At 44.9% G+C, this 27816-nt stretch overlaps 1 protein-coding gene across 3 annotated transcripts in view; it reads right to left on the bottom strand.

Moving 5' to 3' along the window:
• The window catches only part of rapgef6 (Rap guanine nucleotide exchange factor (GEF) 6), a 129971-nt gene that overhangs the window by 26525 nt on the left and 75630 nt on the right, over positions 1 to 27816 (bottom strand). For all 3 annotated transcript variants that reach the window (XM_084564910.1, XM_084564909.1, XM_084564911.1), the window contains 10 exons: positions 19258 to 19389; positions 15025 to 15205; positions 13371 to 13507; positions 11718 to 11876; positions 9915 to 10067; positions 8676 to 8840; positions 7445 to 7552; positions 6969 to 7172; positions 5660 to 5768; positions 5326 to 5569 (listed from right to left, as the gene is read on the bottom strand). In XM_084564910.1, the coding sequence (XP_084421036.1) occupies positions 5326 to 5569; positions 5660 to 5768; positions 6969 to 7172; positions 7445 to 7552; positions 8676 to 8840; positions 9915 to 10067; positions 11718 to 11876; positions 13371 to 13507; positions 15025 to 15205; positions 19258 to 19389 (1592 nt within the window). The remainder of the gene's footprint in view (positions 1 to 5325; positions 5570 to 5659; positions 5769 to 6968; positions 7173 to 7444; positions 7553 to 8675; positions 8841 to 9914; positions 10068 to 11717; positions 11877 to 13370; positions 13508 to 15024; positions 15206 to 19257; positions 19390 to 27816) is intronic.

Here is a 27816-nt window from a genome sequence, read left to right as displayed (position 1 = left end):
GAAGGAGGAAAATGTAGCAGGGGAGATAAAAAAAAATGGTGTTAAGTTACTCCATTGAAAAAAAAAAAAATAACTAAATAAACAAAAACTAATGTTCTAAAATTAACTTTTGAGCTTTTACTTTGCAGAAGTAGACATTACCTCAAAAACATCTATGTTAAATGAGTTTTAAGTGCAGGAACCAGAATAAGTACGTTTCCCATCATCTTGTAATTACCACTAAAAAAAAACAACTGTGGGAAAACTGAGATTTAATCAAAATGCCTACTTCTGCAGAATGACTAAAATATCACACAAAATAATTAAACTCGTCTTTTAATATGCAGCAGCGACACAGCCGAAATTCCTCCGTGAGGAGGTTTCATGAACGGCAGAGACTGACAGAGACACACACACCAAACACACACGACGATAAGACGAAGCTAGCACAGACATGACTGAGAACAGAAGAGCATATGGGAGGGGTTTTAGATCATTTAGATGTATGTCAGTTACAGCGCAGGTATTTTTAATTTCGCTCCCTCTCTCTGTGTGTTAGCTATTCTGGTTGTTGTCTTCTCTAAGTGTCCAGTTTTTGGCCACGTTGTGAGGCTTAACCTTTCCACCTGGCTCTGCTGAGGGACATGCAAACGCCAGCCTTTACATTAATGACCTCATCAGACTGCCTGGATCTGCATACAGACACCTTCTTATACAGGTGTGGCAGCGTTTGGAGAACTGGAATCTAAGTAGTTCTATAGACAAATGCAATATAATTGGAAATCAGCTGTTATGATTTAATAAAAATGCACGGCACATATTTAAATATGGATCCCTGCGAGACTGAGCTTCAGTCTGTAACTGTGCCTGCTCTCGTTCTGCCTGCATATTAATTGCAGCTTCCCTCACGGTATCTGTACAGTGTTTAGTGAACAGGGCTCGCACTAACACGGCTAACGCGCTGCTGTAGCAAAGCCTCTGTAATCTTTGAATCGCCAGGCGACAGGTAAAGCAGCGATGGGGTGGAACAAAGACGGGAGATGAAAAAAAAAAGAAGGACGGATGGTCAAAACAGACAAAGGCACACAAAGTACAGGCACGGCAAGGAAAAAGTAGGCAGGTTTAATATTTTCAAGCATGAAAGAAAAGAAACGGGAGATTCAGAAAACAGATAATGGTGAAATTGAGACAGATAAGGGTAGCACTGGGGGCTCAAAGGACTACGCTAAGCCATCGCTAGCTCTTACACCTGCAATGATATTCACACATTGAATCAAAGTCGAGGCAGAGATCCAATGATACCTGACGCAAGCCATGCGGAGCAGCTTAAAGCGCAATTACAAGTATCCGCATCGAATCCGAATCATTTTGGTTTGACTTTGGTTTTAAAAAATGTCAGTTGAAAGTAAAGGAAAGCAAACTTCTCAAACTTACAAGCACACGTACAAGTGTTTATGTGATTTGCTTAGATGGCAGGTGTGCTGAAAGTTAAACAAACCACAGCCATGTGTAGCCAAGAGGAGGAACACAGCTTGACTTTGCGGAAAAAAATGGGAATCACGACTTAAAGGAATTAGCATGAAACCAACTAATATTGTCCTCTAGTCCTCTGAAGGTCAGTGGTGCTGGTGTGTGTGTGTGTGTGTGTGTGTGTGTGTGTGTGGCTGCCTGCTGTGTGCAAGTCTGCAGATGGATACTGAATCAGATGGTTGGAGGATGGGGAGTTACACAAGAGGTCTTACCCAAACAGGCCCCTGAAGCAGCGGCGGAGACAAACGGGGAAAAGAGAGACGACATTGAAAAGCGTGAAGGATAAAAAAAATAAATAAAAAACTGAAGCAGAGCTGGCACCGGTGCGGCAGCGTGACAGAGCCTGTACAGTGCATGGAAGACGAGATCGCGTCCTCTCGCACACAACACAACAAACAAACAAACAAACAAATGTGTCGGTTGACAGAATATACAACAGCAATAGTTTGGAAATAAATACGCAGGAAAAAAAATAATAAAATGTGTCAGGAGCAATTTCTTTATGCCAGCATAGATTCACGCACAATGTGAGATGACAGCGAGCAGCAGGAAGCACATAAGGACTGCGCTCTGTCCGGCTCATTTAGATCACTGAGGGAAGGCTTTATAACTGAATCACCTCTCTGCATAATGAAATACGATTCACGGCGCCACAGACAGTTCTCTGAAATTATTCAGTGAATCAACACCTCCATGAAAGCAGGCTTTACTGCAGGCTTGCATGTGTTAGACCTTAGGTTTACCTGAGAAATCTGGGAGCTAGACCGCATCAAGCCTACAAAACAGGTATAAACCTCACTTAACCTCAATCGCACGGAAAAATAAAGCCTAGTTTTTTCATCTTAGGGAGAAGATGAGATAATTATAAATTCCTTCACCGGTAATTTTCTTGAAAAACCATTAAATCGTCCATTTATAAAATGCCAGACGACTGTAAACGCTGAAAAACAGCGAAAAACTCCTGTCTCAGCTTCCAGAGGATCGATAGTGACATTTTGCTTGTTTTACGTGACCACTTGTTCAGGCAGCAGGAGGTTATTGGTTGTTTAAAGACTAACCGGAGCAGCGCTAATTGCTTTTAAATATCACAGTCATAGTCTACAGTTCTAACTTTCCAGGTAGTCTCAGCGCACATCTTTTAATTCTGTATGTATCCAGGTAGCTAATTTTGTAGCTATGGACAGAGGAGCTGTCTTCCTATCTGTCTATGTGCTGCCCAGGCAGGTCAATAACTGTAATAATTTAATAACTTCGTTCTTGCAGCAGCTCAAGAGTTGTGCAACGAGTATGCAGTAAAATGTAAATGTCACGTAGGGTGAATGCTGGGATGCACACACACTTAATAATTATGATGGCGCACTTATTGGTTAGCACGTGTAACTGTATCAGAAAGACTTACGGAGGATGCATTATGGGAAGCGATGAACTACGGGGCTTATCAGCGCCTCACTAAATCACCCCAACACAGACAAACAGACCAGAGGCTAAAACCCTCTGTCTATTGCTTTCCAATCTGTGGAATATAAATCAGCTGGGTTGCATGATATGGGATGTGTGTAAAAGTACATGCACGGGGGTTGGACACTTTAATTTGGCGTGAAAACAACTCGCTCGTTGCCGGTGTGCCCTTGTCGTATAAAACCAACCGTGGAAAGTGGAGTGCAATGTCAGCCAAGAGCACAAGAAAGAAGCAGCAGGAAGGGCGGCGGGTTTGTGAGAACGCTATTTGGTGAAAAAAAATAAAAAATGAATGGCATTGTACGTTGTTAAACAAGGTTACACTGATTTAACTGAGCGAATGTTTAAAAGGGTGAGCAATAGCGTTGAAATGCAGCCTTTGCCTTGATAGAGCGCCATAGCAACAGTGGTCGCAGGTCGCACATTGTGCGTCATTAAAGGGGAAATGAAAACGTACATGTGATGGTCCTGTTACTGCCAACTATATCGGAAATAACACCTTTGCTAAAGACAAACATTACAAAGTTGCTAAAAACAACTGCTAGCTAGCAAGTCGTCATTTTGAAGTGATGTCTTTGACTACGTCGCGGAGTTGGTTGGATCCTTCGGCTACTGAAGACAGTGAAGCATTTCTGATGGAAGTGAAGCGGAAAGACACGTCCAGCCCGTTATAGATCCACTTGGCGTTGTGCATGAATGTTATTCGTCCTACTGCAGCTGTCGTTTAATTAGAATTTTGATTTGTATGGACAGACCGCCCTCTGTCTCTCCGGCACTTGCAACAGTAAGATACTCTACGCGCTTCTCAAACGAAGAAACAATATGACTTGGGGACGATAACGTAATTGAGGATAATATCTGTGGATTATCTAATATTTGGAGATGTGTGCTTTGGAAAACGTGGAGTTGCGGTAAGAAATATTTATTCGGAGGTTGCATCTGCTCTGGCTGAGTGATCATTGTCAGTTTTATGTGAATGCTTTCAGGGCCAAGTGAGCGTTATAATGGTTGTGCTTTGCTTTCTAATTCATGACTGTCATTTGGCTGCTCTATTTTCCAGCCAAGCTGCCGTCTGATGACTATATTGCAACTGTAATATTTAGGCTACGTGTGCTTGTCTGCTGGATTGAGAATTAGGCAACAGGTGTTCATGTCGGTGAGACTTGCACCAAATAGTTGGGTTTCTGTGACAGATTTGGATGGAGTGACTTAAAGCTTTAGTCTACTGGTCCGGCGAACAACTAGCTTGCCTGACTCAAATGATTTCACCCTCCAAGATGGCGGCGCCCATGCTAAAAAAAGACATAACGGCCGTAGTATCTTCTCTTTAATGTCTGTCATGTGTGTTTTACATTGTTGATAAGAGCAGAACTCCATTTATCAAATGCTGTTCACTTGATTGAGTGCTTCGTTTCCCCTTTAAAGTGTGCACTTAAACTGTCTTTTAAATTACGGTGTCCTCGGCAGAGCCTGCATCTTTCGTGTACATGCACACAACTTTAAAACGCGGCCTCCATTCAGTGTTTCACCTCACAGCACACACTGATGAATCGCGATTGACCCAAATCAGCCGTCTCATCTCCAGTCCCCTTTAATCAGCCATCAATTCCTTTGAATCAAAGGCTTATTTGAATGGTGCCAACGAGGACGGACGGGGAGTGGGGGCAATGATACAAGTTCTGGTTGATAAACAGGACGTGGCGGAGAGCCTTTGGAAGCTGAGCACTGAGTCGGATTAATAGCCCGGCGATGGCGCGTTGCGCTGCGAGACAGAGCGCGCTCGGTTTTCGTGCGAACGGCGCGGCTCCGTGGACGTAATCACTGCCGAGCTGGAAACCGATAGCGCTGAGACGGCGAGGGAGAAAAGCGAGAGGATGTGTACGCACATGGCAGCGTGGGTGTGTTCGAGAGTGACTTAGCCCTGTAATTAACAGGGCGAGAACGGCATCCTCTGTCTCTCCGGCACTGACATAGTATTAAATGAGGCCTGGAGAGGGATGAAATGAAATCAAGTCTCTATCTGCATGTTAACGGGTGGAGTACTGAATGTGAGCCTCGTCTGCCCAGTCGCTCCAGATGCTGCCAGTACACCGGCTGGTCATGCACGACACTGACAATGGTGACATGATGACGACGCACCTGAGCTTGGATAAGGATGGACTGGAAACCTCCACTGTGTTTCTACTCATACACGACGCTAGAACATTAGATTTCTACTCATGCCTCCAATATTTTCTACAACAAAAACAACAGATGGAAAGACAATGAACTGATCCAATCAGAGAGGAGGCCAACTTGTTTCCGGGGTGGCGTCATGGACAAATTTACAGCGCCTTAGAGGCAGCGGTGTCCTCTTACCTGAACGGTTTAGGTGGCAGTATGCTGAAGCGCGTCTTCTCCAGCATCTTCCTGATCTTGTTTCGCCCTCCAGACACGGTGTTGGCCTTCATCTTCCGGGTGGCCTTGTGGTCCGTGGGGAACTCCATGTCCCCAGGGAGGTCGTGAATAGAGAAGCGGTTGCCTTTTTTCTCCTGGATCTTGGGAATGTGGGGCCCGCCGTTCTTCTTCTCGTGCATGATCCTGCTGAGGAGCTCTTTGAAGACTAGAAGAACGGAGCGCGTTCGTGTTATTTTCGACATCTTGCAGAAGACGTCTGAATCTAATTTGCGATATGAGCGTCGCGCAAACTCACCAAAGATGTTGGTTTTGACGGTGAGGGAGAGGTGCGTGTTATTTCTCAGGATGTCGATGGCTTTGCAGAAGGAAATATTCTCAAAGTTCTGACCGTTGATCTCCATGATCTGAAAACAGCAGACAAAATGACAGAGTATTATAGTAGGGCACATTTATAATCACTACACGTGGTCCTTCTTGGGTCCCCTTACATCTTATATCTGACGTATAACTGTGACAAAAAGGAAGCTCAATCTCAATAAATCAAAGATAGCAATTAAAAAACATGAGGCGTACAGTCATTAAGCGTTTTTTTTTTTTTACGTGATCACTTATCTGAAAATCAGCCAGGGTAAACAGCAATTACATCTAAAAGAGCTCCAGTTTAACAACAGATACAACAGAATAATCCTCTCTCAACCCATGGTCGTCATCAGCAGGATGATTTAAGACAGTCGAATCATTTACAGTCCAGTAACATTTTCAATGAAACTCCATTATTCCATTATTTATTAAAGATTTCTCAAAGGAGCTGCTGAATGAAGTTTGGATTTTGTTCCCAGAGCCACCTAAAGGTTCTTGTTGTTCTAAACTGTGGATCTGTGACCCAGTTTTGAGGTCATGTGAGCTCCACGGCGTTTTAAATTCAAGAAGCCTGCTCATTGGTAGTGGTTTCTGGTTCCTTTTTCTGCATAAATACCGACTGCCCACCAGGCTTCTGGTACTGCTATAAAAAAACAAAAACAAAACATGTCTCACTACAGCCTATAGTATTCTCAAGTGTGGAAGTTTCCACAGACGCAGGAATCTTAAGACTCTTTCGGCTAAAACTGAATGAATATGAGCTCAAGTTGGAGCAATGCACACAAGTTTAATACTATTTATTTAGAGTTCTCTCACTTATTAAAATATGGGCTATGTATGCACACGCATGGGAAAATTTAATTCTTTTTGTGCTGCATTTTTATTGTCACATGAGATCCCATAAATAAGACTTGCTGACATTGAAACCACTGGACAGGTCAGATCATGAGACTAAGTGATCAGTTAATGTCAGAGTGGTGAGTAATTTTATGCAACACATTCCACATTTATGGAAAGAGCCCGATGGTTCTCATTATAACTACTTAATTAGTAACTAATATATGTACATCTGGGGATGCATAAGAAAGCAGTGAAGTTACTGGTAGGATATCACATAGTGATGCTGTAGAAGAATAAAGAATGACTGATATCGCACACATATTTACTAGCCTATAAACACGAAGGATTGTCAGCTAGCTCATTGTTTAGATATGCTAACTGGATACTGCATTATGTCCTCTCACCTGATCTCCCCGTTTGAGGCCGGCCTCTGCAGCCTTGCTCCCTTCTTCCACCGACTCGATAAAGATGCCAAATCCTCTCTCGCTGCCGCCCTGCACGCTGAAGCAGAGCTGCGACTCCCTGGACGCCTTCTGCAGAGTGATCTGCCTGCACTTGGCCTTGGCTGCACATGCAATGTTCAGCAGCCTCAAGTGGCCCTTCATTTTCTGAGCGGGGGAAAGATTAGAAAATTATGAACTGGACTAGACCTGAATGTAAATTGGTTTTCGTCTCCTGAAGTGGGCTCTCGGGAGTGGGGGGGGAGGAGGCTTCGGCATGTGACGTTCAGCTGAGGTCATGATGAGTTTGATTTTTAAAACGTTCTTTTTTTCAGTTTCTCAGAAAGTTATCCGTGCATCTGAACAGAAGTGAGCAAAAACTGAACGCATGAACGATTAGCTGAAGGTTAAAAGGAGTTGAAGCTAAGTTTAGATCTTACTGTGGCTTCCAGACGCCTCTCAAACTCTTCCAGGAAGCGTGTCATCGCCGGGTCGCCCTCGAAGTCGTTGAAGTGGTTGTTGACCCACAGCAGGACTATTCTCGTCACCTGTTGAGAACGGCTTTATTGAGTGGAAAGACAAAGCTGACAGAGTTCCTGTAATAACGGCGAGTCTTCATTTGAGCTGCTTTGATAAAAAATTACTGAGAGCTATCGCAGATTATTCAAAGTCAGGTCAAATTTAACTAATCGCAAGTGTGTACGTGAGCTCAAGGACATTTCAGCAGACTAAAAGCTTGCAAAATGCAAAAATAATGCCACTATTACTCTTGCAAAATACACCCGCAAGGCCAAAGAAGGTAGTAACACATGAGAAACAGCAGGGAAGCCATTTAATGACCAAGAGCAAGGCTGCAGAGAAAAACTTAAAACCACTGGTTGCCTGCTTAATTCTACGCCACGATAACATAAATAATAATAATAAAGAAATAAAGCAAAAGGAGCTGGGAAACGATACTCTCTCCAAAGTTACCCTGTGGGGACATTGTTCCAACCTTTAAAAAAGGTCAGAGCGGCGACCGATACATCAACGCAGCATCAATCAATGTACTGTACACACTCCACTTTCCTCTCTCTTCGGCTTCTCACGCCATCTTTTCTAGTCCGCGTTCTGTTACTTTCTCCTCATTCATTCTGCGCAGGATTAGTTCCCGCTTAATGGGGCCGAAGATTATGAGCGTGAATAACAACCGCGTAAAGCTTATCGACGGTACAAGACTAATCTTAGTTTAAAGCAGTTATGGACAATGGGAGGCGTGTGTAAATCGCTACCGGGGCTCAAGGACAGCTGAGCTTGCTAAGCTCGTATTGATCGGCACGTGAACGGCACGACGCGCGAATTTCCATCGACTCGGCTGAATGCAAAGCGTCACGAGTGCTGATCGGAGCATAAGGACCACAATTTAAAACACATCCTGTATAATAATAGTTAAATGATGACTCACATAGTTTCTGCCTTGCAAAGTTTGCAAGAGCCTGCTTGACCTTTCGCGGCTTCTCTCACCCCGGCACGTGCATATCTTACACACTGTTAAACTTTACACACTTTTACATTGCTCACACGTTCATCAACACACATACGCCTGAAGATAATTTGAACCTGTACCCTTGAATCAGCTCTATAACAGACCTTTGTAGGTATACCCTCACAAAGACAGCCACACACACTGACCGTGTCCCGGAGGTTGTCCATCTGGAACCACTCCAGCAGTTTCTCGCCAACTTCCATTGGACTTGACAGGAAGGTCCTGTAGGTCAGCAGGAAGTCCTCGATGTAGGTGGGGTCCACAACGGACGGCTCCTCAACCAGGTGCATGATCAGACGCTCTGGGGTTCCCTAGGGTGGAGAAAAAAAAAAATGAGTAACATACATACATGTGTAAGACAGCTGTAATCACACAAGGGCACACGTATTCAATACACATACACAATGAATCAAGCAGGCACAAGAGCACATGCACACGCCAGCTTGAATAAATCATGTCAAGATTAATCATAAAAGTGACAAGGACGTAAACTATTGAGCTGACCTGTCAAGTCACACGTCAATAAAACAAACACACACACACATACAGAACAGCTCTTTTTCTCTAAGAGAAAATACAAGATTTAATTGCATTTGTGACTTGAGTGGTTTTTATTCACAAGCAACAGATACGAAGAGAAATCCAAGACACAGCCTACAACCTTCTCCTTTGACTGCGTTTTGCTAATGTCACCACGGCAGCGGTTTCTGGGGGGAAACGTTTCCATCGACAGGGAACAGAAACTAGAAAGGCATCCACTTTTGCCAGACACAAAAAGAACAAAGCCAAAAACAAAAGCAGAAACGCTAACACTCGCGAATTGACTCATCCCCGCTGGAGGTGTTTTAGAGCCAACAGCTTTTCCTTGGTGCAGCGGCCAAGAGAATCATTCAGGCCCATTATCCGATCAATACCTGGCTGCCTCTGGAGGTTCGACCGGGGGGAGGACGGGGGGGATCAAAAGACTTTGGGATGTACTGCCTTCGACGAAGCGGCCGAGAAAACGCTCGAGCAAACACTAATAGGGCTGGCGGCGCCTCTGGACGATAAGCGAAGAACATCGAGCAGCTGGGCTGATGTTTTTGCAAGATGCAGTATATGGGAGGAATATCAATTCATAATGATGTACTACTTAGATTGATTCAAGGCATTTTGGTGTATTTAGTATATAATTAAGGGGGAAAAACATAGTGGGATAACTTGTAATTTGATTTAAAAAGTCATGTTGAGCCAAGTTTAAGGTGACATTAAACATGCTTATTATATTAGCACAAACATATAAGCCTCAAGGTTAAATATGTTTCTGTATCACCAACTCTTTAACCACCTTTTTTTATTAAAAACTCAATTTCTTAGCTGCTCTTTCAACATTTAAAATCACCCACCTTGATGACGATGTGTCCCTTCCTGGTCCCGCTGCGATCCAGCTCGCGGTGCTCCTTCACCATCACGATCTCCCCCTCCTCTTCCACCTTGTGCGTGTTCTTCTCCACATGGTTGAGGATGCGCCAGTAGTCCTCCTGGGCGATGCAGACGAACTGGTCGAGGATGACATGGGGACAGCGGGTGAACTTGTAGTAGAGCAGAACGCTGCTCTGCACCACGGACGGGTACTCAAACAACAGCACAGAAGAAGCATGAGGGCGGGCAGGGAGAGGCATGAGACGGACGGAGCGACCGAGCAGAGGAAAATCCGACAACACCGTTCTCTCCCTGAGCTAAACCTGATTAAATAAGGCTCAACTCAAGTACCTATGGTGGTCCAAAATCATCTCAAGTAGCTGTCTCGCAGGAGCATCCTTTACTCAGTTTGCAGCCTAACTAACCTCCAGTAGTGTCACACTGAAACAGAAAGTGCTAAGACATGATTCTGAAGCTCTAAGACATGACTAAAGCGCTGTCACTCGCTGCCCTTCCCTTGACTATACAAAACATTTCTGCATTTGTTTCACCAAGCCCTACCTCTGCAACTTCCTGTGTATCAGGAGTCAGGAAATGACGCGAGCAGCAGAGGAACTGGGCAGTGTGGACAGAGGGTCCGTGACTGCAAATATGCGCTAGGCAACTTGTATGTTTCTCATTCCAGCTCTATATTCAGACTGGTAGTCTGAGAAACCAACAGAGCTATTAGTAAATAAGATCTGAGAAATGGTTCGATAAAGAAAAAAAAAAGAAAAAGAAACGCACAATAAGTCCTAAAAGTGATTTACTTCTCATTTAAGATTCAGTGTTTTTAAAGACTGCTGCCTTTTTTTTTTTTTTTTTTTTTTAAACCTATTATGTTCCCCATAGCCCATTAGGTTTCCAAATAGAAACTTTCACAGCTAATAAAAAATAATAATAAGAAAAAAAAAAGGAAAATCTTCAGAAGTTCAGTTGTGTAACATTCTGCTGCCAGTGCATTCCTCTAATCCCCAGTCAAAAGAAGAAATGGAAACCTCACCGTGACACAGATTTTACACATTAAAGTCGAGCAGAGCAAAACTGCAGAGACGACACATTCCCTTCACGACGTATTGGTAATTAGAATCCACAGAAACAAATATTTGCGATCATGAATTTGTGGCGTTAGTTTTAGAAAAACCACTTTAAGACCACCTTCCTAATATTGTGCAGGTCTCCCTTGTGCCTCCAAAACAGTCATCAGAGAATGGACATGGTCCTTCTGAGGGTGTCCTGTGGTGTCTGAATATTGTTAGTGGGGGGCCTTTGAGGGGAGGGGCCTCTGTGGATCATCCCAGAGACGCTTGATCAGTTTGGGATCTAGTGAATTTGGAGGCCAGGTCAACACCTTGTGCTGTTCTTCATGTTTTTCCTAAAGCGTTTTTGTGTGTGTGTCAGTATCCTGCTGGGGAAGAAGTGTTAATGCTATGGGGTGGGGGTGTCTGGTCTGGTCTAGGTGGGTGCTACACGTCTAAGTAACGTCCACATGAATGAATGCCAGGTCCAAAAGTTTCCCAGCAGAACACTGTACAGTCACAAGATGGTCAATGTTATTCACTTCTCCTGTCAGTGGTCATAATATTATGCCTGGTCGATATACCTTTTTAAAGAACATTAGTCTGCCATCAAATACTGTCAGTCTTTTTCATAACAGGCTGTCGTGCGATACTTTTATTAACAATGACGCTGTAAGTGCTCATCAACCTCTTGCGGCGAGCAGCTCAATATTAGGAGAGTCACTTTACCTGGCAGTCGTCCCCCTTGGTGCGCACTTCTCCGTTCATGTACTGTTTGTCCAGCGAGGGAGAGATGCCAAAGCTGTTGCCCATGCAAAGCGTCTCCACTCTTCCCTCCGGATGGCTGATCTCCACCGCCCCATTCAGGATCACATACCAGTGGTCCAGCTGCAGAAACAAATGACGACAAATCTGTCTTACTTTCTGTTCGTGACGTTTTAAGCAGCTAAATCATCACAGCGTGCTTCCCTGCGTGCTTAATAGTGTTGAAACTAACGGGGTTTCACCCTTTAAATCATTACGCACCTATACCGCCGCACTAGAATCGCAGCTAAAACGGCGATATAATTCTAACCGACATGTAGTCTACTGTGAGCACAATGGGCGATGTGTGAGTACGGTGGTTAAGAGGTATTTTGTCGCTAGTGGTGGCGTTTGAAAAGGAAACGCTGGCAGGCATAATATAACAAGCCATTCATCCCGAGTGGGAGCGAACGGAGGGAGGGTGAACGAGCCCCGGGCTCCCTCCGCAGCCATAACTGGGATTTCCTCCTCATTGCCTTTTCATTCTCTGGCTGTTTCTCACCTAGCACATCTCTAATTCTCACTTTCAGCTTCTGCTTTACCCACTCAGTCTGTCACTCTCCTCACTCCTCGGTGATGATGAAATGGAAACAGGTGAGGAAGGATAATCAACCACATCTACAGTTTGTGTCATGAATATTTACGACAGCTTGCAGAGGGAAGTTCTTATTCTTTCATTTAAACGGCAAATCTCACCGGCCTCTCGTTGGCTCGGCCGTCTTCCATTTCCCTTTCCCTTTTGTCCACATGTCTTTTTATGCCTTTATTTTCCAGCCCCTCTTTCACTCACTTAGCCAAGTGCTTCTCTTTGACCTTCAACACGAGTCCACAGGGACGCAGCGGAGTGGAGGAGAGCTGCCCGTCAGCCGGCCCTCGACGCAGACAATACGGAGACACGTGCGCACACATCCCGCGCCTTCCAAAAACGTGCGCGTTCATGGCTTTTGTGGGAAGCATTCCCGTCCTCCCGGGGGCTCCAGAGCAGTTCATTGCCATTTACCGCCCTGTCGGTTCTAATGCAGCTACGTGTAACCAAACAGCCATGACAGAGCTCCCGTTTCTCAGGCATGTAACTTAATTAATTAGGTGAGTAGCAGCTCAAGTGATTGACGGGGGCTTGCGCGCGGCAGCAACTTCACACATACCGGTTTCCGTGTGTGTGTGTAAGGTTCAGACAGACTGGAAGGCTGCAGCACCTGTATGTCTCCAGTGTCTGATCTTAAACGCTTTGCATGCATTTCTGGAAAGCTTGCTTCACCGTGACACATACACAACAAAAAGGCAAATTTAAGATGCTTTAAGCGTAATTATAGTGACAACCCAATTAGGATTCGGAAAGCCTGCAAACAGAGCTCGTCTCTGACTGAATAAACAGTAATTTAACTGTTGAGGGAATTTAATGCAATCACGTTAATGAAGCAGATATAATAAAACGTCATAATTACTGCTGGTGACTAATCAAAGTGGGACAAGCGAAAAAATAATAACCTATAAGCAATATTTATACTTCCTAAAGCCTTACATTCACCTTTTACAGTAACTGTTATACTTTTGTTTACACATTTCCTCGTGAGTTACCTCTTTTTTGTCGTGCAGTATGACCGTGCCGGCCTGCTCCACCACCTCAAACACCATGACGCTGCACAAGTCCCTCCGCACAGACATGGTCATGTTGGCGAAGGCCGGCAGCTGGTGCATGAACTCCAGCAGTTGCTCTGTTTAGCAGAAAGAGAGAAAAGGCAGAGAGAAAGAATCGCTGTGAACAATGAAAGGAGCATTGACATGACTTGTGCGTCTGCAGCAGTGCGTCTCAGGTGCGGCGGGGTAAAACACGCATCGATTGTTCCGCAGACAAACAGGAGCACTTCTAAAAGCAATCTACGTGTTTTTAAATGGTCCCCCTATCTGCGAGCTTTTCCACGTGCTTCACCGAGGCGACGGTCAATACGAACACAATGCATTTTGGAAAATGTTAAAACTGCAGTCTTAAAGCTTTCCCTCAAAATTAGAAGTCCTAACTTCAAAACGCACTTATTTTCCATCCAGTGACCCCCCGAACTCTAACGGAACAGTGCATACTATGCTTAAGATCTCTCAGGACAGCTGAGAAACTTTTACATCATGTTCCCTCCCTACAGATCTGAGAACAGAGTGACCTGGCTCCAGCTTGCACAGTACACCGCTCGGCTCAGCAGCTCTCTCTCGCTCGTTCGTCCTAAAGTCGTCGCTTCATTCGCTTCATCCGCTTCATCCGTGTCTCTTAGCTTTTTTGCCTTTGGTCTCATAAATTAAGTACCAAATTAGTTGGGCGTTTATCTGCATGAGACAAGCACTGAATGACAAAGTTTAAATTTAGTTTGGTTTGTTATTGGGAGTGGAAACTACTATACGTCTGATGGCCGGGCCAAGGATGAAATGTAAGGTTCCAAAAAACGGAACTCGGCCTCGGCTGAACTCGGGTTAGACGTGTTTTCCTCCCCACGTTACGTCTTTCCCCTGAATGAGCTGGGACCGTAATGGTGAAGGCCACGAGAAGGCCAGCTTCCCAGCAGGCACGCAGCAGGCCAGCCCTTCGCAACTTCTCCCAGCTCTCTGATGCGGTCACCTTCTCCTGCAGGACCCCACCGGCGTACCTGCTAATGAGGCCGTCTCTCTGATTGCTTGCTTAAAAAAAAAATTAAAATACGCACTGGAAGGGCACTGGTGTTTATAGACCACTGCAAGGGGTCTTTATGAAAGAGGGGCATTTGTGTACCTCCCTTGCGTGTGCTCACTGAATGATAGATGGTCCAGAAATAGCAAACCGAGAGTACCGCGGTCTTTTAAAAAAGGAGACTGACATTTTATGCAAGTTCCCCTTACATAAAATGTGCATTATTTAAAATAGATAAGTGAAAGACATATATATGTGAAGGTTCTGAGTCATCCAGGTCACGGTAGATCCAAAAACACTAAAGAAAGGCAACTGGACTTTTCATCCAGGTAGCTTCTTGAGTTCTAAAAGACTGGTTGGGGTTTAAACAGGAACATCTGTGGGTGTGACCCATCAGAAACTCCCGTGACTAGTGTCGTTGGAGGAGACAGTTTGACCCTGTCCTCTTTCTCCAATGAATAGCGCTCTGAAGACCCGCTGTCAGTCAGAGGCTCCAGCTCTGGAGGTCCAGTTGCCCGCCTTCAGCGTTTTTGGGATAATTAAAAGATATCTCTTCAAGCAAAGTTTAAAACGACTGACCGATGTCGTCATCGTTGCGGTCCGCCGGATCTTTTTCGAGACACTCCCGGACCACGTCTCGGCCCAGAAGAGTGTCTGAAGCTCTCTCCAGGTCCTCATCTTCCTCCTCCTCTTCCTCACTGTCCACAGCAGCCTCCGGAAGCCCGGACAGGTCCACATCCCCGAGCTCGCTCTCTGTGGCCTGGAGGAAAGACAGTGGACAAATCATGGACAAATTCACAGTGGTATTCTTTTATCTTTTAAAGTTTCAGTTTCTGACTCCAAAACTTCTAGAAAATTGAGCACAGTCATAATTTGCAAGAGGAAAAACAACATACATCCACTTTCTAACTTTTATTTCATGAGCATTTTCATTAATGACCCATCCACATATAAAAAACCATGATTTACAACATTGCAATGAGCAGCTGTGGCTGTGACCCTGAGCTGAAGCCCAGACAAAAAAAAAAAAAAAAACGCAGGCCAACAGCCAAATATTTAAATCCAGCAGTAATAATTCATATTCCGCCATATTTGAAATGTAAAAGGCATACAGGCGGTTGGCGGAGAACGGATCTAAAGCGGCGTATGGGGCTTTTTCAGGTCACGCGGGACTTGAACCGTCAACCTAGAGGTGAAAAGAGGAGCTCTCTGAGGTAGAGCCAGCACCACAGGCCATCTGTTGGCTTTTTAGCAGGTAGGCCTGGAAACAAAGAGAAACGATCTGGCAAACTGAGCTCTGGCTCTATCTCCTGTCTCTGTTTTCCAAATTCATTTTTATTAATGCACTGTATTTATTTGGGTGGATAAACAGTTTGCGCCTCCAAGCATTTATCCATCCTTACCAAGCAACTTTGGGTGAATTGTGTCCTTAAAAACTAATGACAACTATTTTTTTGTTGCGGTGCAAGAGCTAAAAGGTCTAAATTGCGACGTGGTAGCCCTAAAGTTTCAAAGAAGATTGAAGTGACAAAACTTTGTGTTTGACAGGAAATCAAGGAGATGCTTTGTCCTACCTTTGATGGCGATAAAGACAAATAAAAACTACTTCTAAATGAGTGCATATTAAGTAATTTGCATATTTGACCCTTGACCCGTGACCCTTCACAGGACAAGCGGTTACAGAAGAAGATATTAGACCATTAATGGTCTAATATGCCAATGTTATGGTTTGTAGAAATTGGCAGGAAATTCAGTGGCTGACGTAGCTGTTGAGAAAAAGTCAATTTCCTGACTCACACAATGTAAGATGGACTTTCTGACCACTGCGATGCAAACGAGCTTTTGGGTTCTCTGACGATTTGAGACGCGGCCAAAAGTTTTATTTTTCATTTATTTATTTTTACAGGTTTCCCTGAGGTAGGGGGATTAAACAGTCCACTCTCGTTTTCATAAATTAGGTTGGACAAGCTATTTAGAGGACTTTTAAAAACACACCAGCTGCTCAGCTCGGTCCTGTTCTGCACCAGAGGCATTTAATTTGGCCTAACGGACGAGAAAAGACAAGCCAGAGAAAATATTCTAGGCTTTTTTTCTTTTTTATATTCCACTCACTGCAACAATGATAAATGACTTATTTAAGCGGGCATGTCCATCAAGAGATTCCCACCTTATTACCTGTATTCAAGACACCACGCAGCTCAACAGGAGTCATCTCGCAACCTGTTTTGCTGTGTAACACAAGTGTAAGCTACAGATATGTATTTTCTTTTGCTTCACCCTGGACTTATTGATTCTCGGAGGCAATTCGTCTCTTAAATTCAGACATTAAGACCCAAACAAGGAGGCTTTTGAAAAATCTAAGTCTGGGGGTCACGTTGAAGTTGTTCAACTCTTGCAGAAAAAATGGCCTGCTATTTAAAGCGTTGCTGGGAATAAAAAAAAAAAAAAGGAAGGATGAATGCAGCGGGACAGAACAATGGTGCAATCCTGAGACAATAAAACCATGCTGTAGCCTCACTCTCTTTCCCCTCGCTGCTACTGATATGTCTTTCAGCGCTCAGTTCATTTAGGATGCAGGAAGCGCCCTTTCACTTTAATCCCCCCTCTCGGTCTCAGAACAAGTTTGAGCCAAGAGGACATTTCTTACAGAAGAGGGGACGTCAGATATGTGGAATGAAAACCTGCTGCATTTAGGAGCGCGGTGACAAGAGAGCAGGAGAAGAGAAGTATAAAGTGCAGGAGGAATGCAAAGTTGAATACACACAGAAGGCAAGAGATAAAAAGGGAGGAATATGAGGAGTGCGGGGAAGGGTTAAAACAGTTGGGGAGTAAACCGAAGTGCTGGAGTCAAAGTGAGACTGAGAATATCCACAACGAAAACAGGCCGTTGCGTTGACAGCTGAGGAGCACGGCTGACTGGAAGGTCAGCGCTTTAAGACGGCTGTAAACAAACAGCGAGCCGGGGTCGGCGACGGGCTGATGGGATCGGATCCGTGTGATAAATACCTAATCTGAGGATGAAAAGATCAGGTCTGCGTGTTAAACGTCTGACCCGCGCTGACCTGACGTACATCAATCTGCAGTTGCTCACAGACAGGACGGGTGGTGGCAGACAGTACGCCGACGGGTGGTTTCTCAGTTTCTCTTGTTGTATTGCTCTTCCATTTTACTTTCTCCATATTTTATTTATTTATCATTTATTTTACATGGATACCTGTTATCTATTCAAGAGATTTTAAGGATAACTCACATTTATACTAAATACTGACACATATAAACATTGTAGACACCTTTCAAACACACCGAAACAAACCTTCTCATTAGTTTTGAGGCCAGCAGAGCCCATAGATCCCTGGTGTTCGGCGAAAAGACCTCACAGGCTCTCGTGACGGAAGCTAACAATGCTAACAGGCCCGCGCCGAACAAAACCTCCACACGCTCCGTACAGACACTCACGCGCAGAAGAGGAACAACAAAACAGAGAAACTGCTGCAGCGCAAAGAGCGGCCGAGGCTCAGCGATAATACCGAAAGGTTTTTGGATTTATTACAACTTTCCCGTGTAAAGAGGGGAGATTAGGAGAGCGAAAAGGATTAAAATGATTAGATGACGGGGCTTATCGCGTGCTCTTTCATGGGTTATTGATCTGCAGCCGCTCGGAAGCGCTACGATCCGGAGAGGCTTTTTTATTCCGAAGCACACGCGGAGCTGTCGGATGCTCAGGCGTGGCACATGAAGGTGAGGCAGGACATGACCCCGTCCCCTCAGCTACAGGGGCAAAAGACTCGCTGATGGAGGGCTGAGTTTGAGAATAAGTTCCTCGTCACTAATGCTACTATGATTTGAGCAGTATGCCTCGGTAGGTATGCTAGGCAGATAGAAAACATTTAATGAGGTTTCTTCGCTTCTTCTCTTCTAACTGAGTTTCACCTATTCTTTTATTCGGTTTTGTTTTATTGCATACTCAGCCTGGATTACGATCGATTTCTCAGCTTTGATTTCTGTTTTTAATTAGAATTCATTTCCACAGAACCGTAGAGTTGAAATTAATTCATTTATTGTCGACTTGATTTGGATCTTCTCGAGCGGTTATTCAGCTCACGCGTGATGCAGTGAAATAACAGCGAATAATAAGAGTGGTTGCTTTACCTGGCTGATTTTCTGATTTTCCCTTCAGTATGTATCGGGATAGGAGCAAACAGAGGGATGTTTCCAGATGTTTCCTGACTGTAACCTAAAACGACCACTGTGCAGAAGATCAGGACGGTAATTAAGATAGACTGGATGTCGCACTCTTCTCAGTTTCCCTGACGTTCCTCACCGTACACCGCTCAACAGGAGCACAGCTACACTGATAATGTTACAGCTCCTATACCTGTAGCACCTGTAGCACAGGCATAGACAGAGTTTGAAAGGCTCCCTTAATGCGCAGCGGGCAATGCAGAGGAAGACAAGTCACCAGGATGCACTACTACTGCACAATAATCAGCGAGACAGTAGCCGACAGGAGTGAGAAGTTGAAGAGAATCCACTTGAATCAGGCCAGATGTTGTCGCAGTGCAGCGGTGGAAGGCTGACAGTAGACAGGGATTTGTGACTGGACTGAACAGGATTCTCTATACTTCAAATTATGTGTCAAACAATGGACAGTATACAATCCAGGCAGTGAGGAGACAAGTCCTCTATTATGAGGAACTGTTGATTTTAACGTCACCCCCAAGCTACTCACGTGTACAGAACGTGCTGCCTTTTTTGGTCATTTAAAATAAACTGATAACATAAACTGATTTTAAAAAAGATTTAGAGACCCACCTGGTAAATGTCCGACAGGCTGCTGCTTCCCGAATCGCTGGCGATGCTGCATCCCGATTGGCTGGGGGCCATGTGCATCACCTGCTGATGGGCGTGGTCTGTTAGGTGCATCTTATTGAGGTCAGCAGGAAGCTGTTCAGACAGACAGGAAGGAGCGGAGATACAAGAAGAAAGGGAACAGAGAAGGCAAAGAGGATATGAGTTCAACAGAGGTAAACACGCTCTCACACACAGCACACAACGGAGGCAAACACACATTTGCGCACGCACACACGCACATGCACACGGCTGTTTCATCAGCCTGAAAGCCAAAGCTGGTTTGGCACCGCTCGTCACGTTATATTTCAGGATAAATAACCTGAAAGGATGATGCTGAACATACTTAAGATGGCAGTAAATTATAATCCAGGAATGCAGACCTATATTATTTTTAGTGGACAGTGAAGATTGGAAGCTGGAGTTATATTTTTATATTTATGCGAAACATACACGCACAACACAAAATAACACACGAGGCTTCCACAGACAGAAATACCCTACACACAGTAATAAGACGCACACATGCAAAGGCCACTGAAATTAAATCAGAAAATTCATCAAGCAGTCACGAACTGAGCAAAGTCTCCACGTAAATCTATTCGCTGCAGCCTCTTTGTTTGCTTCCAAACAAGAAGACAATTTGAAGTCAGAGCTCATTCTCAAATGAGAAACCAATCCAGACACAGAAGTAGATAAAGCCGTCAGTCAAGTGGTGGCTAAAAACACAAGTACTGAAAATGAGTGCAAGGGACGCAGAACCAGTGGCGGACCGCTCATGACAGTATGATCATATATCCCCTTTAAACTAGTGTCACATAACTTTCCAGTTTGATTTGAAACTACTGATTATATATAATCCAATAATTGTAATTTCATTGTCTTAATATTAAGGTTTGAAGGCTGTTTTGGGGCTAACAGCAAAAGCAGTGGAAACATGTACTTGTAGCTCGAACTGGACGGTTTTATTTGCCGAACCCTACTGCAGGTGTAAAAATGAGAAAGGGAGAGTGGGTTTGAATTTTTCAGCACCTTGGCGAGAGAGCGAGAAGGCGAGCGAGAAAGAGGGCCGATCCGGGGCATTACTTAACACATTTGGGTCAAGTGTTGGTGTGAATCCCAGTTACAAGACGACTCTTACACGAACTTGAAGTTAAAAATAAAATTAAAATAAGACATCTGCCTGACAGTCCTCTCTTTTAACAGGACTCAGACTACCAGTTAACTGCAAATAAGAGAATCTAAGTGACATACATGACTGCAAAATGCTCCACCCCCACCATCCCACCATAAAGCCTGACATGGTCATAGTAAAGCAGCGGATGGAAGGCGAAGACTGAAGAGATGCAATAATGCAATAATTCTGAAGCTCTGCAAAACTAGACATGTGCAGGTGTGCGACCACCGTGTACAGGGAGCTGAGCCAAAGGTCAAACGGTTGGGTTTTACCTCCAAATTCATCAATATAAGGCTGCAGGACATGGATGTAAAAACAGGGCCGGTATGCTACACTCAGATTGGATAAACGAGGATGAAACCACCTCCTATTCCTACTACTACTGCTACTACTCTACTACTACTACATGGTGACCCTCGTTGCTATGGAAGAAAGCCACCTTTAAGTCTTACCAGTCTGGATCGGGGTACCGTCAGGGTGAGGGAAGACGTTCTCCTGCGACACCGAGCGAACCGACAGCACATCTCCTCCATCGCCTCATGAGACAGCCGCTCAAACGCGGCACATAAACCCTCCTTCAAACTCCCAACAGCTGTGCACGCGAAGCTGCCCCAAGCCAAAGTGAAGCTTGGAAGCTAGCTGATGCTGCGAGGGAACCACGGCGCCAACATGCAATATTAAAGACCACGAGTCTGGGGGTTCTTCCCACCCCCTCTATACTCTCTTCTAATAGGCCTGTTGTAGTGCACAACCTGAGCACTTAACCACCACGCAAGGAAACATGGGACTGAGGGGTGGAGTTTAAGAAGTTTAATGGCTTGTTCTTAATGTGCGGCATAATAAAGGGGGAGGGTCGGCACACAATTTATTAATTCGCGCACATTAGATTTACACATGAAGGGCTCAAAGGCAGCAGTGTGTCCGAAGTAATGTATGCCCTAACACAAAGAAGCTGTACATGATATTCAACGCCAACAGACAAAACCGTGATTTGCGTCACTTTTCGCACAGCTACAGAAAAGTAGAGCTGCACGTAACGGTGTAAATTAAGCCGTGATTCATTGTGGCTGCACTAATTTTTGGACCAAGCCCCAGACATGGGAGGAAATCGGCTTTATCAAGATGAGTAGGCATCCACGCTCACTGTCGCTTAATTTTGACTGATCGCACCGAAAGGCCCGAGTTTGCTCGCTCGCTCGCTCCCTCCGGGTTTTTCTGAGAAGCCATCTGCACAGTGAAACTGAATAACGTGTAGCATCTATAAAGTTTAAAAATGAATGCCTCCGCAGCCTCCATCGGACACATACCTCTATTAGAGAGCGTCCTGTTTAAATATGAATGCGCTCCGGGTCGCTACGAGTTCACATCTCATTCACGTATCGCGTCGTTAACAGCGCCATTAGCAGCGCTTAAATAGCAGGATCCTAATTTCAAAGTGTGCTATTGTAACGCACATAATGACTCTGGCGTGAGGTTTAAGTTGGGAGTGAAGGAGTATTTAAGTAAAATCCATTTCCAATTACGTCCAGCGTGTAATGCATTGTGGGATTCTCGCGTATCGACCCCGCCGACAAAACGCGCAATCCTAGAGTGCTGGCGTTATTGACTAAAATACACCCAATACCACAAGCGGACTTGTCGAACCCTGATCTCGAGAAACACCCATCGCTGGAAGTTTGTTGTGAACCGGGAGAGATGGAAAAAAGCGAGAGGGAGGACACAGAGCGATTGCTAATTTTTCACAGGTAAATACTTATCGATTCCTGCGTGTGATGGAGGAGTCATCAGCTGGTGATGATGAAACTCCCGCCCTACATCCATTTATTACGTTCGCCAGGATCCAGAGAGAGACGGGAACTGATACGACCAAGCGTCGACCCACTCCAGAATCAGAAAACACATCCGAAGAAGATGTAAAAGGGAAGAAAGTCAACATATCTGCTGTTTTGACGGCCCAAGAAAGGTGTGAGACAACTTTATCAAGCGTATTTTAGAACTGACACATCTATCACGACGTGTATGCATGTGAAATGCACAGCTTAAAAGATAGTTTGTCACTAGTTCTGCAAATGATTTGGTCTCCTTCTTTTCTCACTGTGAAAAGACTGAACAAGTAAACAAGGCGACGACCCTCCTCCTACAAAACAAAAGTGAATTTTCAGGTTCCACTGAAGTCTAAGAGACACGAACAAGCTGCTTTCTTACAAAATCTACAATCATTCTAGTACAAATGCCCCTCTCTGTGTTTGCATGCCGTCCATGCACACACAAAGAGAAAATCTGCAGAATCTGCAGAAAAAGTGCTCATATACGCAGGCACCTGGCTATTTTTTGTGTTTTAGGAAAGGCAATACATATGCAGTTGCCGTTAGAGTTATGGTTTAAGACGAGGTGAGGTTTAACGGCCCACACGCAAACAAATCCACCATTAAACCGTGACTAATACTTGATTTCATTGTGGTTGATGGTGAGACCGATACTCTGGAAATGAAGCAGCTACGACAAACATATGGCGGGGACGGAGGAGTTCAGTGATCTACATTCATAACACGCTCCGCAGCACCAGTGACATCCTACTCAGACTGCAGAGCGTTGCGGAGAGGAAAAAACTATTCACTGATGACACTGATGGCAATTAACTCCAATGCAAGTTGGTGTGTGTGTGTGTGTGTGTGTGTGTGTGGCAGATAACAATACTTTTCCTGGCACAGGCCAAAAATCAAATCCCCCATTAGACAAAACCCGATATGTGTTCACGGAGAAGAACAGAGGCCTGCGATAGAGATGAGTTCATGTGTTTGTCTGAGTGTACGAGAGACGGCGAAGGGTGGGAGGGTGAAGTTGAGTGATGGGAGGGAGGGGAGGGTGAATAATTGCGAAGGTCTCGTGGCTCCTATTCACACCACAGACTTAATCCTGCTCTAATCCCCCTCTTTTCCTCTCCCAGCAGGCCAAACCGCGGGGTTGGGGTTGTGGGGGGGGGGGGGGTGATGCGAGTGGGGTCTCCCACTCTCCTCATGCATTAAGGATGAGAGCTGGGAGATTAAATATGAATGTGCCAGGTTCCTTCGGCTGTACAGTTCTATCATGTCAACGAGCGGGCACAATCATGGGAGGATCAAGCAGACTGTAAACGTTATGTCGGCGTCGAACGCGCCCGAGCCTCCACGGCGGCGAGCGCTTAAAGGGGCTGATTAGCGCCAATGAAATGAGCCTATCGTCTGTCATAATAAGAGTTTGGTCCAGAGGAAGCTAAAGATGGTGGGAATCCACGAAGAACAAGGCCTTGAGACGTCAAAACATCAAGTTGTAACCTGGTGTGGCGGCTTATAAATGAATTATCGGCAAAAGGAAGACCCTAAGACACTGTACGGACTCCATAAGACACTGTACGGACTCCGTGGGCAGAAACTGGCTCAATGAGGCTACGTCAGAATAAAAGCCAACGCTTGCACAAATATCATTGCAGTTTACCATAAAAATAAGGGCTTCCCCTCAATCAGAGAGTAAAACGAATTGCAAAAACCATCAAATCACAGCTCTGCGTTTTAAGTCCTTTTTATGACCGCATTTGTCTCCGTGTGTCTCCTACTCAAGCCCCTGAAAGCAAAACAAAATGGTCAGAATACAGAACTTCACTCTGTTTTTCTTATTGCACGCAGTTTTAACAATTAGATTAACCGGCCGTGGGCCTGAGTGCTCGGTTCCACCTATTTTGCACAGTGGTAAAACGGGCCTAAAGAGCCCAGACTGACCGTTTGGCTACACAGATCAGAGAGCGGCTTTTACCAAAAAAAAAAAGCATTTTAGCGCCGGGATAATCTTTGCTGCATTGTAGGTCAGAGCGTAAAGAGGTGTTTTGGGGAAACCTCGAAGACATTAATGGATGGCACCTGGTCTAACTGCCGTAATAGTCTGGAATTGGTCGGGCTGAGGTACCAGAAGGGGCCGCGGCATTAAAACATGAGAAGGGCTAGGAGGAGGGTGAGGTAAATGCCACCGCTTCGGCTTGACGTTTTGTTTTAATTAACAGTTTTCAGACGTGGCATTTTCATTATTTTTTGCAAAGGCTCATTTGGATGCACAGACTGTATTTAATGACTAAACGCCTGCATTTGACTAAAATACAGAGAGCAAAGACGATCAGAAACAGAGCAAAGATGAAAAAGATATACACACCAGACAGAATGAATTAGGACAATACATTAAGATGAATAGCAAAGAGGACAAACGGCTTGGCTAAGTGATTAAAGAAAGTGTGATGAGGCAGATGAATCCTGATGAGGACGATAATTAAAGCGGGTTCAACAAACAATGACACAAACAAAGCTCGATGAATATTTAAAGACAGCTGCGCTGCACATGCCGGGAGAAAATGAAAGAAAGAAAAAAAGATGGCTCGTGTGACCGCTGATGAATGGGAAAACCGCGTTAAAGCTACAGTAAGTGGCGCGCAAAGTAAACGCTGCGCAAAAGAAGTATATTCATTTGTCACTTGCCGACATCACATATTGTGCATCTGCAAAAGCAGCTGGCTCTGGGAAAGATGCACCGTTAAAGACCAATGTAAGGCACAATCCACCCTGGCTGAACACACACACACACTTAAATAATGCCTAATAATACGGAGTAACACTGGATCGTGAAGGGTTTTTAATCGAGGTGGAGAGGGTTTCTTATCACCAAAGTCAACAAGCACCTGTGCGTAGCTCAAAGCAGCCGGGACGCATTACTCACAACCCAAGAGGCTGGGTAAATACAGCGCCGTAATGGACAGTGAGGTCACCAGTGGGGTATCTGACACTAATACGGTTGGCCTGTAGATGTCAGCAGTCACAAACCCGCCTTGACATGACCAGAGTGGCAGAGCCCAGACCTCACCAAGGAGACGCAGCGTGCATATAAAACAATTCCAGGAAGTATTATGACTTGATATTTGTGCGTTAGTCACGCTTAAAGACTTATATGGGGGGATAGGTGATGCAACTATAGCTAGTTCCTTCTCCATCGCCAATGGATTTTAATAAAAAAGCAAGTTTGTAAGAATGTTGAAAACCGATTCAGCGCATGTTTACATATTAAAAACACAAGAGTCTTAGCTACAGTGTGCTATCGTGCAGACTTTGCTCTCGCAGCAAGTTGCTAAACCAGAAACCACATCACAGACAGCAGCAGTGCACCTCTGCACAGGCGAACAAAGTTGCTACTCTCTCTCTCGCTCTCAAAGCACAAGTGAGTCATAATCTCTTTGATGTAACACTTAACTTGATGCCTGAATCTGATTTCCGCTGGGCTCCTGATTTCTCAGCTCTCTGTGTCTTTGCATTGTCTCATCTCTTTGGTTATTAACTCTGTCTGCTATCTCTCTCAGTCTGAAGGTTCACCCCCTGATTACAAATGCCTCCCTCTCTTTCTCCAGCTCCCCCGTCACAGCTGCACACTCGGTAATGGTCTCCTTCTCTTTTGGCTTTCACCCTTTTTTTTTTTTTTTTTTTTTAAAGATATCCTCTACTCTTTTTCTATTTCCTCCCAAATGTATCAGCCCCGCTCAATCAATTTAGCATCAAAGGGAGCAAGGGGAAGTGGCCTCATCAGACTAACTAGGTGAGGACATTGGCTCTGATCTCAAGAAAGTGACACACACACACATACACACACACATACACACACACATTTTGAAGCTCCAGATTTAGCCCTGTAGCGCTGGAGAAAGCTTTGATCAATCGAGGCCACTGCTGGCTTTAATGTTGTAAGAGGTCCGACAGCGTCAGGAAACACACACTTATGCACGGGGAAGGCGACAAGAACACATGAAAATAAATAAACGCGCGTCTATGAGTCCAATTCGGTAAAACCGAGTTTACTGAATGGGCTCACACACACATACACACACACAGCCAGGCTACACTCCATCAGCAAGTCCACAGAGGGTTGGATTAAGATACAGTACAGGGATGACAGATGGTGATAGGGAGAAAATAGAAGGACCTGAAGAGAGAGTGGGCCAAAGCAAAGGGGCGCACAAGGCGACGGTGAGATTGAATATGATTGAGACTGGATTGAGAGAAAGCAAAGACAGCAAAAGGTGAGGATGTAATTCAGATGGGAGCGACAGGACAGTGTGGGGTGGAATGAGGGGACGGACGGAGATAAAAAAAAAAAGTCTCCAGTATTCTCTTAAGAATTGAATTCTACCTCGGTCCAGACGAGCATATCTCTGGCCGCGAGACTGCGCGAGGGAGAGCGTCTGCACCAGCTGGAGCAGGGGTGGGAGTGGGGCGGGGGGTGTAATGAATTGAAGCTGAAATTGGAGGCGACAAGTGCAAAGGCAGACATGTAACAGAGAAAAGGGAGAGGAAGGGAGAGAGAGGGAAAGGAAGAGGAAGGAAGGGAGAGGAACGGGAGCTAGCAGGGGACCACATGAGGAGACGAGGACTCAAATACTGTCAAGCAGAGAAGACTGTATGTGCAAACACACACACACTTTCGTGAGCTTCATCTTCATCCAGTCCTACTTTCCAAAAGTTGGCTCTTAATTGCAAAAAAAAAAAAAAAATAAAGCCAACAGAAATAGCCCCAAAGTCTGCGTCACTGCAGCTTCTCAAATTAAAAATAGTTCTGAGGAGACTTACACAAGTTTGCTAGGAAAGTATTTTGAGTCATTGTGGTGTTTTTTTTTCTTCTATGTGACGAGGATGACTAATAATGTTTTCATTACATGTGGCTCTGGAAAAAAATAATAATAATCTTGATATTGCCAGTATGAGAGTTTAAAAGATGCGTGTTGGATTTTGGATGAGGGTGCATTATGGGAAATGCAGGCTTTAGAGTTTTTTGGGGGAGCAACGGGGACTGCAGAAAGTGAAGCCTAGGCTGCATAAGTGCGCATCGATATCTGTTGGAAGATGAAAGTGGGACAAAACTTTTTTTTTTTTACCAAAGTGAGGTGTGAATTCTGCATAGCAACCAATTACCTAGATAACTCAGTCGGGAAACAGAGCTCCCCACGAGTTGGCAGGAGCTGGGTTTGGGAAGGTGCGAGGTTCGACACTCATTGGCTGGCAAGTTCTTAGCCCGGACGCGGATTGGCCAGTGAGTTTGGACGGAGAATAAACCGCCACCGGTTGGCACCGTCCGCACTATCCTGTGCCAGTGTTGTGACAGACGGGATGCTGAACGACACCGGCGCTGCCAGAGGCCTGTGACTTTTGCCCCAGTTGTCTGACGAGGTAAAGAGTCACAGAAGAAGCGCGTGCAAACGGAAGTGGAAGACGGTGGAGTTTTGTGCATGTGTTGACGTTTCTCCGACCTCGTTTTGCTTTAGATAAATCACTCAGACATTTTAA

Source organism: Chelon labrosus (assembly GCF_963514085.1).
Source record: "Chelon labrosus genome assembly, chromosome: 17".
NCBI lineage: Eukaryota > Metazoa > Chordata > Actinopteri > Mugiliformes > Mugilidae > Chelon > Chelon labrosus.
The sequence above is the reverse complement of the archived record's forward strand: the minus strand, read 5'-3'. Positions and strand labels throughout refer to the sequence as shown.